At 32.8% G+C, this 14767-nt stretch overlaps 1 protein-coding gene across 3 annotated transcripts in view; it reads left to right on the forward strand.

Annotated features, from left to right (window-relative positions):
• Positions 1-14767, forward strand: part of ADGRB3 (adhesion G protein-coupled receptor B3) — a 756499-nt gene that overhangs the window by 595545 nt on the left and 146187 nt on the right. For all 3 annotated transcript variants that reach the window (XM_017507539.2, XM_017507537.2, XM_017507538.2), the window contains 3 exons: positions 5118-5244; positions 6866-6969; positions 10875-10977. In XM_017507539.2, the coding sequence (XP_017363028.1) occupies positions 5118-5244; positions 6866-6969; positions 10875-10977 (334 nt within the window). The remainder of the gene's footprint in view (positions 1-5117; positions 5245-6865; positions 6970-10874; positions 10978-14767) is intronic.

Raw genomic sequence — 14767 nt, forward strand, 5'->3', positions numbered from 1 at the left:
CTCAGGAGGCTGAGGCAGGAGAATTGCTTGAACCCTGGAAGTGGAGGTGGCAGTGAGAAGAGATCAGGACACTGCATTCCAGCCTGGGCATCAGAGCAAGACACCATCTCAAAAAATATATACATATTCAATAAACTGAACATTTATTATTAAGACTACTAAGTGAAAGGAAGCATCAGGGATTCAAAGTCAACATAATATAGTTCTCAAAAGTACTAGTTTTCTAATATGGCATGTAGAGTGTTCATTTTACAAATGAAAGAAAGCAAGGTGAATGTATCAACTAATATATGATATTGAATGGAAAGCATTAACAGGTGTAGAGAAGCATGGGGTAAGATCTAAGTTTAGAGTATTCCTGGAACTAGTTAACTTTCAGATAACAAATGAGAAAATTTGTGTTGTGATAGGAGGTAACTGCTATTAACTCCAGGTTCAGCATGATGGGTGACAACTGTCCTTCCTGATGATGGGAAAGTATGTGCTTCTAAATCTCATCCCTATGAATGGAGTGCATATATATGCTTTATGCTCGTATTACCCTTTTTATCATAAAATATGTATGTTTGCTATAATAGATCTTTAAATTTTCTTATAACTTCATTGGACATGTTCAGTACATTCTGTTTTAAAACAGATTACAGTAAAAGTTTAAAATTAAAATTCACCTGGAAATGAAAAGCTCACCTTTGCTTCTCACTCTATGACTTAAAACAAGTTTCTACATTCACTACACTACACTTTCTTTATCTATAAAACTGTTTGGAAAAGATCAGTGGTTCTCAACCCTGACTGCACACTGAAATCATCTGAAGAGCACTTTAAAAGGTAATATCCCAAACCCTATCATCGGGTTTAATTTTCAGTGCTCTTCAGGTAATTTTAATGTACAGTAAGTGTTAATCAATGGGCTAGATGATCACTAAGGTTACTTCTAGTAAATCTTTCTAATTTTATGATTTATCATATTTTGATATAGTAACAGCTTCCAGAAAAACAATGTTCTCAATATTTGCAATGTCCTTTAAAGTAGAAATTAATGTCAAACTGTGTTCCTGCTCTAAATTGAGAACATTTTCTCATCTAAACTAAAAAAATTCCAAATTATGATAATAATTTATACCAAAAGCTATATACACATCATTATTTGGATATGGCATATGCATCAAAAGTAATATAAATTTGCCTAAATTTTAGAAATTATTATTATGCTTTGGAAAGCAATTACTTTCTGACAGTACATATACAATGTGAGGATAGTGTAGTTAGAAATTCTGTATAAATTTTTTTTTTAATGTTGCTATAGCTATTTTGATTTTGAATAAATGTACTCCTAATATCCCAAGAGTTAATAAAATCCCTAAAGTATATAACTTATTCATAATAAATAACTTACCTATTGATTTATTATGAAGAGAATAAACAGTTTCATAAAAGATTGAAGTGGAATATCTAGTTTTATTGATATCTGGAAAAATCAAAAGAATAATTTCTTGAAACCATTTTGAAATATGTCCCTATGAATTTTTGCTCTCAGTCTTTTTTACCAAATAGCTTTTCATTGGTGTAAGCTGATAACTTTTCCCTTTAATTTGTAAATGCCAAGAAGTGTAAACAGGTGTTTTAAAACTTCATGAAACCAAAAAGTGAACCAAATACTCAGATCCAAAAAGAAATCCTGTAGACTCCTAGGAAACTGGGGAAAGTCATCAAGTAAATACTAAGCTACAAAGTAATAGATTTTGTGTCTTATATTTTCACGTAATTCTGAGTTTTTGTATATTTGGGACAGGAAGGCTTTTTCCTTCTGTTAGCCAGCCAAATTCAGTGGTAATAGGGAGAAGAAGAAGAGGTACAGATGACAGCTAACAGCTAACATGGGTGAATATAGGTGTAGACAACAAAGGATGTGCTGGTTGTATGGAATTCTGCAAACATAGTTATATTTTAAAACCATTTGGGAAAATAAAAATTACTTAGTGTCCAGAAAAGACACTATGAAAAGTAAATATGTGATTTTTCAGTATAATGCCTATGCCTGTATCATCATTCTGTGTTTGCTTCTGATATCATCAGTTATTCTTATATATTTAAATTTCATATATATTTCCCTATTTTTGTTTACTCTATTGATAACAAACTAGACTCCATAATTAATAATTCACAGATATACCATTTATTATAGCATGCAAAACTATGACACTGGACAAATAATGTGGCTGCTGGAATAGTCCACATGTTCAAAACCCTTGTTCTGTACAGAATGGAGAAGGTATTTTGCTTTACATTTGCTCTGCCTCATATCAGTTTGCTTTACAAGTTTTCCCTGAAATTAATTAGACATGTGTACCATGCTTTCAAAGAATGCTTTACAGTAGGAATAAGCTATGAAAAGTTTGAAAATACAGATAACACACACTATACGCTTTGTAATAATAGTTACATGTATGCTAGTGAGTGAAAAAGTAACTTGTGAGTTTTATGTGATTTAAAAATAGTTTAATGCAACAATATAAATTTTGTCATCAGAATATCGCACATCTTATTTATCTCTTGGGGGTGATGAAATGCAGAACTTGATGGTTACCCACCTCCCTCCTCACCTCTCAAGATATTCTCTCCTACTTACCTGCTCCAGGTCCTGCTCTTCTCCTAGCAGATGCAATATTGTCTGTTACATATCTTCTTTTAAATTTGGGAAAGCACATTAAGCTGAACTCACTCAGATGTTATTGTATAGTAGTTTAATCAGATAAAGTCAATGAAGGAAATATGGTTTTAAAGAATGATAAGGACAGAGGTGATGTAGCCTCAAGAAAGTGTGCACGAAAAGGGCCCCAGTGAGAGCAGAAGCATTTCATGCTTGGAGTGAGTGAAGGACTAAAACATGAAGACCAGCGTTACTTACTTCCCAGTTTTGCCTGGGGCTGGGGCAGGTCAATGCAATCATTGTACAAAGTAAAGTAAATGTACTTATGTTTTAATGATGTCATATAAAATTTACATGATCTTCAGAATCTAGCAACATGATATTGAATATAGACTTCATATGTAACAGTCAAAGTTTGCTGATGCTAACATCATCTTGAATAATGAGCTCTAATCACATCGATATAAATATATAACTTTGTCTCATAAGAGGTTTTATTCAAAGAAAGTCTTTTCCTTCTTAAGATATTGAATTGATGTACTGGGCATAGCTGCATAATTGAAAAGTGTAAGTACTGGACTCCACTTGAAAGCACAGACACTGCATTAAAGTAAAGCTGCCATCCAATATAAATAATGCAGATGTTGTTTTAAAACATGTCAGATTCTCTTAAGTGTATCTTTCTTCTTTAAACTTTGATCAGCTGAGATAAATGCTTTTAATTTAGCCTTAACTGTTTGTCACAAGAATATAAGAGACAGCTAATGAAGTAAACTGATGAGTTGCTACAGTTAGAGAAAATTGGAGTTTGGTACTGTTGCAGTTGAAGGTATAACTACTTTTTAAAAAATTTGGCATGATTGCATGACATTATGAGAAAGAAGAGAGACCTAACACATTCCAAAATGGCCAATACTTAGAAGTATTTGGGTAAAGTTAGGTATAATTTTTATCTAACTCTCTTCAATTATAGCACATTTCCTTCTTCAAAGAAGTTGTAATTAAGAGTATATTAAGTCATAAATATTAATGCTATCAAATTATGAATATTAAAAATAATTGCTGGTAGATACCAAAAAGGCTTAGAGTGAATTATATTCTGCAGCTTAACTTGGAAGTTCAACTGTCACAGAGAAGCCTGTCTCATTGAAATCTCTCTGAAATAGACTGCAAACATATTTAACCCAATAGCTTCAGGCATTCAGAGATAGAGGAAGCAAAATCAAAAGCACCATATCAAAATTAACACCAAGCCATGTGTTTTTCTCTTAGAGTTTTGAAGTAATTTTTAACAGAGATAGTAACTTGGTCTGAAATTTAAAAACACACGTACAGGTTTGCTAGCTGGAGAGTTTCCATGTCTGGGGGAGGGGAGGTGACAATTGGTGCATTCAGTACAGAACACGTGTAATGATAATAAAGTTGATTGGTTGAGCTCTATAGCTTTTTTTCTCTCTCTCTTTCTCTCTTCCTGTAGTGTAGTTTGGCTGGGGGTGGAAGGGTTCTCCCCCACCCCCACCCCCACAAAGAAGACGTAGGTTGATACCATTTTTATTGTTCTGCTGGGGTGGGAAATAAACCATATGCTTTAGCATTTTAAATGGCTACACCAAAGAGAAAATTGAACTAGGTTCTCTTCCTCACTCTTACTGGACTTTGGGGTGGGGTTATTCCTCTGAATGTTCTAGTGGACTTGGGGTTAGCTTAATGCTTCTGCCCCAGGGCAAAGAGGCAGATGAGGGAAAGAAATGTCAAGGACGTCAGAGGCGAGCTGGGCTGAGTGGAGTATGGAGTAGGAAGCTTGTGTCTGAAACCCACCCCTCCCCTGGATACCAGGCAAAGGCAATGAGAGTCGGAACCAGCTGATGCCGCTGCTGCTGCTTCCCGTTTCCAGGGTGAAATTTTCACAGCAGCTATTCTAAAAGGAGGAAAAATCCCTAACCAGCAGCGGAGAAGATCCTATCACCCAATCCAAGCTATGTAACCTTTTAGTCAGGCTTTTCAAAGAAATCCGCATTTTAAAAGCCAGCATTTACGGTCCAAAATATGGGACGGGAATCAGAGCTGGTAGGAAAATATGAAAAGCCTCTTTACACCCTGAGTGTTTGAAACGATCCGATGAGCATAGGAAGTGGCTGCCAACGCTCTGGCGGCTGCTGGTGCTGCCGCCGCTGCCGCTGCTGATCCTCGCAGAGGGCTGGACAGAGCTAGTCCCGGTTTCAGCACCTCCGGCGCTGGACAGCTCTCTGCACGCCGCACCGCCGCCTGCTTGCTTTTTCCCACTCTCGCTTTGCATTGCTGGAGATGCATCTAAATTACATCCTGTTCAACAACAAGTAGATTTTTTTTTTCCTGTACAGGAATTACAGTAGACGATTCTCTCAATTAAACTGCATTTTCTTCTTTACGGATTTGGCTGTCAGGCGTATTTATCCCGATTTCCTCCCCCCCTCACTCCCCTTTGCAGGAACGAGTCTTTGGGAACGTGGTCCACCCAGGGATGTAAAACTGTGCTTACCGATGCATCCCATACGAAATGCTTATGTGATCGTCTCTCTACCTTCGCCATTTTGGCTCAGCAACCTAGAGAAATAGTAAGTAACAAAGGGAAAACACGGCTGTAATGCAAAGGCAGGGACATTGTGGCTAGTGTTTCTCCAGGGAACTGCATTTTAAATGGGGAAATGGAAAATGTTGCAGGGTGGCAAAATTGGGTTCGTCTCCTCCTTAGCTACAGTAGCTTGGTGGAATGAATTCTAGTTGGTATGCTGTAACTAAATTCTACTCAATTTTATGTCTTCTAACTTGAAATTTCTGCAGTGTAGTTTTAAGGATGTAGTCCAATCATATTAATATGCTGCAAACTTTCAAATAAAAATAATTGTCAACTTAATCTTTATTTTAAAGCTGAAAAGATGTTCTGGGGAATTTGTGAGGATATTTTTAATAGTAGAATGAAGACCCCAGACACTATAGTCAAACACATTGCCTATCTGCATTGAATATTTTCAGTACAGGTTTTCTGGAGGTGTCCTTGAATGTAAATATAAATAAATAAATAAATATACATATGTTAATCAAATGAAGTTTTTTATGAAAGCATGGCTGTCAGGAACTGTAAAATTATTCCTTAAAAGTATAGAGGTTTTTCAAAAATACTTTCTGAAAGAGACAGCTGTACATAACTGTCTGAAAGAACAATAATATTCTCATCAAATGTATTTTGAGAAAATATAACTCAAAATGAATACTAAACAATTATTATTGAGGTAAATGTGACATTCTGCCTACACTTGGCCTAAATAAGCATCACTCTTCTTACTAATTTTATGATTAAAAAACTAATATAATTTGATGTGCATATTTGAGATTTTAGAACACACTTAATTTTTGAACAACATTCAAACTTCCAATATTAAGAATCTGAAAACCAACCAATTTGATTATTTAGTGTCATGTAAGTGTCCAAGGAAAGAAACCTCCCAGTTCAATGAATGCCTGTAATCTTTCTATATGTTTTAAAAGACAGAAAGCTTATTTTTCAAGGTCATGCATTTAGGGACTGATACTGGCATTGTAATAATTATCTCCACATATTTTCTTCATTGAAAAAAATCACAAAATGTATTTGAAGATTTTAAATTTGGTGTTTGATTTTCTTCTATATCCACAGAGGCCAAGTAAGTGAAATTAAATGTGAGACTACTTGACTTAGAATAAAGTTGTCAAAAAGTCAGAAAGTTTGAAAAATCTTCAATATCTATATACCAGATATAGGTAACATAATGAGTTGTAAATAGTAGGATCAAGATAAATTTTACCTAGAATCATATTGTGAAATGACTAACCTGCAATTAGTTAAAGAAATATGAATGATGCTTCAAATTGTAGCTAGAGAAAATTTAACATGTGAATGTTGACCAAGTTGTAGTTTCAGGTTTTGATTTTAGAAAGTTATAAAGAGGTAATATTCTATAATCCAGTTTTTAAAACTCTAATGACTTTATTACTTCACAGTGGGAGAGAGGAGGAAGCTGGAATTAGTATTTTTAGAGGTTGAGAATGTGAGAACAGAGTGGATTCATGGGTAACTATCTGGTAACTATAACAACTGTATAGGCTATTTTGAGTGATAGGTTAGCTTTGCTCAATCTAGAAGTTATTTTAATTTATTAAAAACCAATTTGTTCCTTTTTTGTTTTGTTGAATTCACAGATCATGGAATCCTCTGGCACACCTTCAGTTACCCTAATAGTAGGCAGTGGTCTTTCTTGCTTGGCCTTGATTACCCTAGCAATTGTCTATGCAGCATTATGGAGGTAAGTAATCAACTGATAGATTTGAAATGGAATGCTTAGTTGCTCATAGTTAAATCAAGGAATGTGATCATTAGTATATGCCTCCTGTCTTTTTAATTTACTAAAAGTAGTATTTTCACAACAGAGTTATAATTGAAGTGATTGAGCTATATATAATAAATGAATTGTATTTACCTAATTTTCCTATGTATTTGCCTGAGTTGAGAAAATAACTCACACGCAAACTTTTCTTCTAATTTCAAATGTTAATAGCCTTCAACAAGTTGCTTACCCCAGCATGGTACTCTTACATCACAAGTTTAATCTATGTGTGGTTTTTATTTATCCCAATTGCTCTGGGGACTATGAGCCAAACTTGTACAGTCAAATTAATTTATCTATTGTAAAAATATGATCTCAAGTTCTTAAATTTCAAACACATGCTTTCAATATGTCCCAGACAATGAGTGAAATCTATAATATTAAAGCACTAACATAATACATTATACTCCAGAAAATACCTGTTGATTGAGTGTGTCCAAGAAGTCAGACTTTGACAAATTGATTAAAAGAAATCATAAAAATACATAAATAAGGGGGAGTGATAAAAAAATTTGTTCTACAATAGTTGAAATTGCATATGCTTGATATATAAAAATCTAGTATTTTTAAAAATTTGTTCTTGATTGTGTTACTAAGAATTAGACCTGTGAAGTTTATTGTCTACTCAGGTATTGATAAAATACATAGCCATATGACCAAACTAATGGAATTTTCTAATGGATTTTTAAATTTTTAAATGTTAAACAGTTTTGTCATTGAAAAATAATCTAAATATTTTGAACTATGTTAGTATATAGAAAATTACCTAATATTTTCTGAATGTCTGTAATATTAGAATTGCAAAAGTAGATGTTTCTGCCTCAGAAATCTATTAATCTCTATTTACTTAAGATAAAAAACAATCCAATTGAAAAATGAATTATAATTTTATTTTAAATGGACGATTTTACTTCATTCTTTTAAGAAAATGTTCTTATAATTTTTACTCTTTTGAGAGCAAGAATTGTCACAGATATTTAAATTGTCAAAGATATGAAAAGTTTTTATGCTTCATACAAAAGTAAAAACTATATAATTCTTTCTTCATTAGCACTGGTACATGACAGAAATCCTGCCTTCCTGTGAAGGATTTATCTAGTAGTGAAACACTGACAAAGTGGGGCAATCTGATAAAATATGTCCAACCCCAGGAAGTGAAAGAAATGCTTAGTTTAAGCATGACATTGTAGACAGCAGAATCTTGGGTTCAGGGTTCACTCAAGCAGACATTGTCTTGGTAATGCAAAAGTAAGATGGATAAACATTGAAAAGTAGACAACTTCCACTACCACAATTGTTTAAATCACAGTTCTTCAAAAATAAGGCAGCATTTGAAAACTAGGAATTATATAATCACAATAGCAACATAATTAATGCCCACTGAATTATTTAGAACTGAATTCCATTTATCTGCATTTAGAGTTCAGGCACCAACTCAACTTCTCTTTACCCCTCAATACATATCACTAACACAAGCATATACATTGTCAGGATAGGTGATGTGTATATTTAGCCAAGGAAACATAAAATTAATTAGTCCATAATAAAGTTTTCTTTAATGCAAAAAGTTCAGGAAAGTCACTACTACAATAGTTTTCTAAGAATTACCAAAATAATTCAAAGGATCTATTAAAACTTAAGATGAACTTGAGAATTATGAAAGAGAGTACCAAGAAACAACACAAATCTAAATCCATAAGAGTTAGTAGTCATCATCTCATTGTCTACAAATAGAAGGATTGAAGTAATATTAGTAATTTGAAAGAAGTGTCAAGACTCATGAATTATTAAGTGAATCTTGATAACATGATGAATTCAGTCCTGTATATAAACACCTATAGAAACTTTGATAACCAAATAGAAACTTTGAGAACCAAAAAGAAAAAACACACACACACAATTGTGAAGTATTATCCTTGCTTACTAGAAGGATGCCATTATACATGTAGGGTATATATTATGTACTGTATAATATTACTGTGTGGTGTAAGCATGTTAGGTTCCTACCATCTTTTATTCTAAGTAAAAAGTTTAAAATTTTTGATTTCTAATGAGTTGTGAAGTGTACAAGCATCTCAAGTATTTTATGCATAATATGCAATTTTTAAATTTGTTGATGTGGCATGTAGCTCATCAGAAATGTTCATCAAAAATTTAATACACTAGGTTATATTCCCTTTACCTACAGATTATATTTTTACATGGAAAATTAATGAAGCATGTCTTTGTAATCACTGTATTAACATAAAGCATTCTTAGATCTTGTTCACAAAATCAAACATGGTAAAGAAATTTGTGAAAGTTGAGACATTTCATAGCAAATTTGCAGGCAACAGTAGGACTCATTTTTGATAAAAATAGAATCATAAAAACTTCAGACTAGTCAGTTCTGGGTCTTTCATTACCATATTTTTGTCTATTTACAGAACAAAAAGTTTCACTGAAAACCCTTTTCATAATGTCATCTGTGTACTTGTGCTTTCATGGAAGTTATTGACATCATACAAAGAGTTAATTTTATGTAGGCTTTAACTTTTTATATTACCTTTGCCACCCACAAAAAAAGAAACAACTTAATGGTTGATGATGTCTTCAGCATCTCTGTGTGTGGTTTATTATATTGTTTGCTACTGATGTTACAGGAATGAGGTTCAACAACCTTCAGGACATTTTGTGTTGATATTTGATCTAAGTTTGTCCCATTTCAGTTTGTTTTGTGACCAAAGAGAATGTATTTTATATTACAAAAACTCTTTTTTGTATTTTATTGTTATTCTTGCTTTTGCATTCTTTTTGGAAAACTATGATAGAATGTGGGGCTTCTACCTTAATAGTCTTCAAAGACAGGGAGAGAGACAGACAGAGCAGTTTGATAGACTTTTTACCTACCAGAACACCTCTAGATCTTTGGCACTCATGTCTAATACTGCATAGAAAAGTTTGTGCCTGCTGTAGAATGTGATTTCATGTTATAATATGCATTTAACAGACCTAAACAAAAGGCAAATACAATGGTGTCTTTTTGTTACTGTCACTCAGTGATTTACCACAGGATACAGTAAAGCAAAATAGCTGTTACTCATTCAGGGTAAACAGCTGGTAGAACATTTAATTCTGAGCAGTTTTCTCTGTGGCTTACATTCTTGGTGCACTTAACAACTATATACCAGACTGTATATAAACACTTCTTCGTAAGGGTAAAATATGGCATATGTCAAGCAATTTTCCAGCCTAATAGTGAATTATCATTTGTGGATTGGATTCATTTTTAGAAATAAAGATTCATTTTTTGGAACAATTATTCAGAAAAAAATATAAAGAGTAGCAGCCTAATTACATTAAAATGCTTGAATGGATAAGAGTGTTCATAGTTTCATGAAAGTAATGGTATCCTTCTAGTAAGTAACAATAATACTTCAGAATTTGTGTGAGTTTTTTCTTTTTGGTTCTCAGTTTTATTGGTTGATTCATATGGTAATGCTAAACACACACACATACACATACACATGTATATAAAGGTATTACACTAATTGCTATATTTTCAAGAAGCTTTAAATTTCTAGAAGGAAAAAAAAGTGTACCACAACAACAGATGGGCATCTTAGGTTCTATCAGAAATGCCATATTGTCTACATCAATGTCTAAGGAAGAAAAAAAATTTGGTGTCTAAAAATAATTTTTTAATTTAAAAATTATTCTTTTTGTAAATATTGCTGTGCTACAGTACATATTTTTCCAGATGAATTTCATCAATTTTCACAATACAGAATTCTTCATCTTTCTGTTAGAGTTTGAAGTTCCACAACTTTTCTCTCTCTGGCTAGGTACATACGCTCTGAGAGGTCCATAATACTAATCAACTTCTGCCTGTCTATCATCTCATCCAACATCCTCATACTGGTTGGACAGACTCAGACACATAATAAGGTATGGCTGGTAATTACTCTGATTCTTTTTGTGTGTTTATGTTTTGGCATATAGTTGGTGATTGATAATCTAAACATTCGTTCTAAAATGGAGAACTCCTGACACAATTATATTTTAAAGCAAAATTTTTTATTGGTTTCTGAATAAAAACATTGTCTTTTCCAGTTCAGAAATATATACTCTTGGCTTAATTTCATGTGGGTTGAGAGGTTGTTCACAGGAGTAAAAATGTGTGTTTATTAAACATTATATCAAAGCTCTATGAGTTCAAAGCCTTGGGACCTCAAAAGCACATATTTCAATTCATTAATCTAATTGTAATAAGATCTAGTTATAATAGGATGGAAGGCTTGTGTTTTCGTCTAATTTATTAACACATTGATTCCTTAAAGGCAACTATAAATTGCTTACAAGTATAACATCTTTCTTGAAAATCCACCCAAAAAAAATCTATAGGCAATAATTGAAGAGAGTGTTAGATGAAAGCTACTTTAGATTTTATGCCTTTCAAAATTTTTGATTAATCTAAAAATATTTTGATACTTAGTAGAATGTAATAGTGTATTTTCTCTTTTCATGAATGAACCAATTTATATTAGTTGAATGACGAAGTTTTTTTTCCAGAAATGATTGTCTTTACTATTCTGGAATGTATTTTAAGAAACCCATAATAGCAATTTGAAGTTAACTTCCCTGTGCCTCAAGGGGATTCTGTTAAATACCACTTTGATTATTTGTCAATCAATCACATGGCTTCAGGGCTGTTATTCTTCAGCTTTATAATTTTAAAATATGAAAGCGAATAATTAATTTTTTTCACATAAACCATCATTTAAAAATAATCAAATATACTTCAGTAGGTTCTTTTCATGTATTATATATTCATAGGACATGCATTAATGTCAAGGATAATGGATAGTCGGTTTAGTTGGCCGACCTCCATTTCCAAGACTGGTGATTGCCACCCAAAGAGTCCAATTCCAGGTCCGGGTAGGGCCTAGGAGGCAGCTTTCAGTGATTCTGATGAATGCTTCTTCTTGGCTCACATTGCCCAATGCCAGGGGAAGGGCCCAAGGGGAAGGCCACTAACCCTGAAGGACAAAACAAAAACGAAAACCCCATCAAGGGCCCTGTAGAAATAACAATTACTTTCATGTCTTTGAGCGTTTAATTTTCCTCCCTTTATTTCCTTTGTCTTTTCATCTTAAAGAAAGAATCTGAAAGTAAAAACTATTAAAATATAGTTCAGGTCCATGTTATAGACATTTAATACAAATTTTAAAAGTAAATATCTAGTAAAGAAAAACAGAATGACTAAAGGTGAGAGGGATGTCAATCAGAATTGGGTGAAAAGAAAAGTACAAAATAACCTACAGCATAAAAACCGAGGGTAAACATGGATGTATATAAGTGAAAAGAAAAAGGGAAACAAAAAGGCAATGATAGGAAGGAAGGAAGAGATAAAGAGGATGAGAAGGGACTGTAAACCTTAAGGAATCATTAAATTACTCATGTCATTCTTTCCTTTTTGATTGTTCACTTGGGCTGGGCTTCCAATCTGTTAGAAATGTTAGTATACTTGCTAATACCTCTTTTCAATTTTTCAACTACTTGCCCTTCAACTTCTACCCAGAAAAAGAGGGCTTTCCTCTGAAATAGGAATTATTTATTGGGATCAGGAACCAGAAAAATTAAGCTAGAGCCAGCTTGAGTTCAGAGTATAAGTTTTTCTCATCAAATATTCTTCCCTTTCTGTCATTTTTTATCCTCCAAACAGTCTGGAGTTATATCTCTCCTTAAACTCTGAAAAACTGCATGATCCACAGTACAAAATATGCTTTTAAAACTGTTTCATGCTGTTTGGCAAAGTTTTTATAAGTTCCGAGCCAAATGATACTACAGACATTTCTACAAGGTGTACTTCACATTATACTGGTTATGGTCTAAATCACTGAGGTACAATAGAAATACAATGTAAGACACAAATGCAAGCCACATATGTTATTTAAATTATATTAGTAAACACATTTAAAAAGTTTTAAAAAGCTAAAATTAATTTTAATATATAATATTTATCTCAGTATATATACATTACCATTTTAATACATAATATAAAATTATTAATGTAATATTTTACAATCTTTTTTAAGTCTTTAGAATCTGGAGCATATTTTATACTTATAATACATCTTAATTTGAACTAGCTACATTTCAAATGTTCAATGGCTACATGCAGCTAGTGTCTAACATATTGTGTAGGTCTAAATGCCAGCTATATTTAGAAACTAAACTTATCTCAGGAAACTACATTCTGTCTGCCCAGTTTGACCTTCATGGGTTTTCAATTTCCTAGTTTTTTTTGTAATAATGTCTTTTGAGATCTGCAAATATTATGAATACAAAAGACAAGATAAATTTGGTTTGCCTTTCATTTTTGATTTTGAGGAAGGGCTGGTATTGACTTACTAGCAAAATAAGAGTTTGATGTAGTTTATCCCCAAGTATATTAACTATAGAATAGCTTCTATGTAGTTTTGGAATCACAGTGGTTTTATATCAAATTAACTCATGCTAATTTGTGCTGCTATAGTTATTAATGCATGTGGGGAGGAGTGGGCAATAAGTGCTAGTATTGATGAAGAAAATAAGAGATTATTGGTTTCCTCTTATGCTATATTAATTTTGCTTTATTAGCTCTGAGTAGACGTTCTTACAAGCCTAGGAAATTCACATTAGAGTGACTAGAAGAGAAATATACAAAATACTGGGATTTTATTCTTAGTCACTAGAAACAATATCAAGATTTCTAGGGAAAATAATCGTGTGTTTCATTAGTTGAATTAGGCTAAATTGACTCTATTTGTATATAATATATGAGAATATGGTATGTGAAAGGTTACACCTGTTTGACTGTAGTTGGGATTAATGGTTTCCCCCAAGACAAGAGAAGAGAAAGGTACAAAGTATGTTGTCTAGGTAAACTTATAATGTGCATAAACTACAAGAAACTATTTTTTTGAAAATGGAAAATATTGATTGGTGGCTAAAGTATTTTATTTTGGTTTTGTGTAGGATCCCTTTTGCTTCTGTGGGCATTTTTTTTAATTGATCAGTTTTGTATCTTTGACTTCCTTGATAAGTTTTGATTGATGCTTCAGTATTCCCATCTTAGAAAATGTAAACACCTGAGAGAGCTTCTTGATGAACAAATCATTTGGTGCTGCTTCAGGGAGTTGTCATGGCTAGTTTGTATGAAAGCTGGTATCTGATGCTGATGTCCAGAACAGTTTTGAAGTGTCATATGAGGCCTTTCTCTGAATTGCTTATTGAAATATAATTGACCCGATTATCTCACTTCTGAGTATCTCTGCTTTTTTTTGAATTTAGATAGAAACAAGCTGAAATAATCCATTGCAGAAAATGAATGCATTCAATTTTTTAACTGTATATCCATTTGGTGGCAACAAAGTAAGGAGCCAAGTACAATTCATTATATCTCTTCTTAAAAGACAGTTGTAAAATTTAATTATAATTCACTTCATTATATTTTGAGTTTTCTTATAAAGTGATATTTCCCTTTCATCTCTGTTCATTTAAAATTTCTACCAGGATGTCTTTGTATTGCTCAAATGTTATTTATTTGTAGAGAGTTTCCTTTACACCTCAAAGTATGCATATGTTTTTTTTGTTGAGCTGAATAGACTATTTTTGGTACTACTGCTTTGCAGGAAGCAAGGAATATTTTGGAAACAGATAAATTGAAAGAATAGTTTTCTTAATGACAAAAGTA

Source organism: Cebus imitator, unplaced genomic scaffold, assembly GCF_001604975.1.
Source record: "Cebus imitator isolate Cc_AM_T3 unplaced genomic scaffold, Cebus_imitator-1.0 Scaffold377, whole genome shotgun sequence".
NCBI classification, from domain to species: Eukaryota; Metazoa; Chordata; class Mammalia; order Primates; family Cebidae; genus Cebus; species Cebus imitator.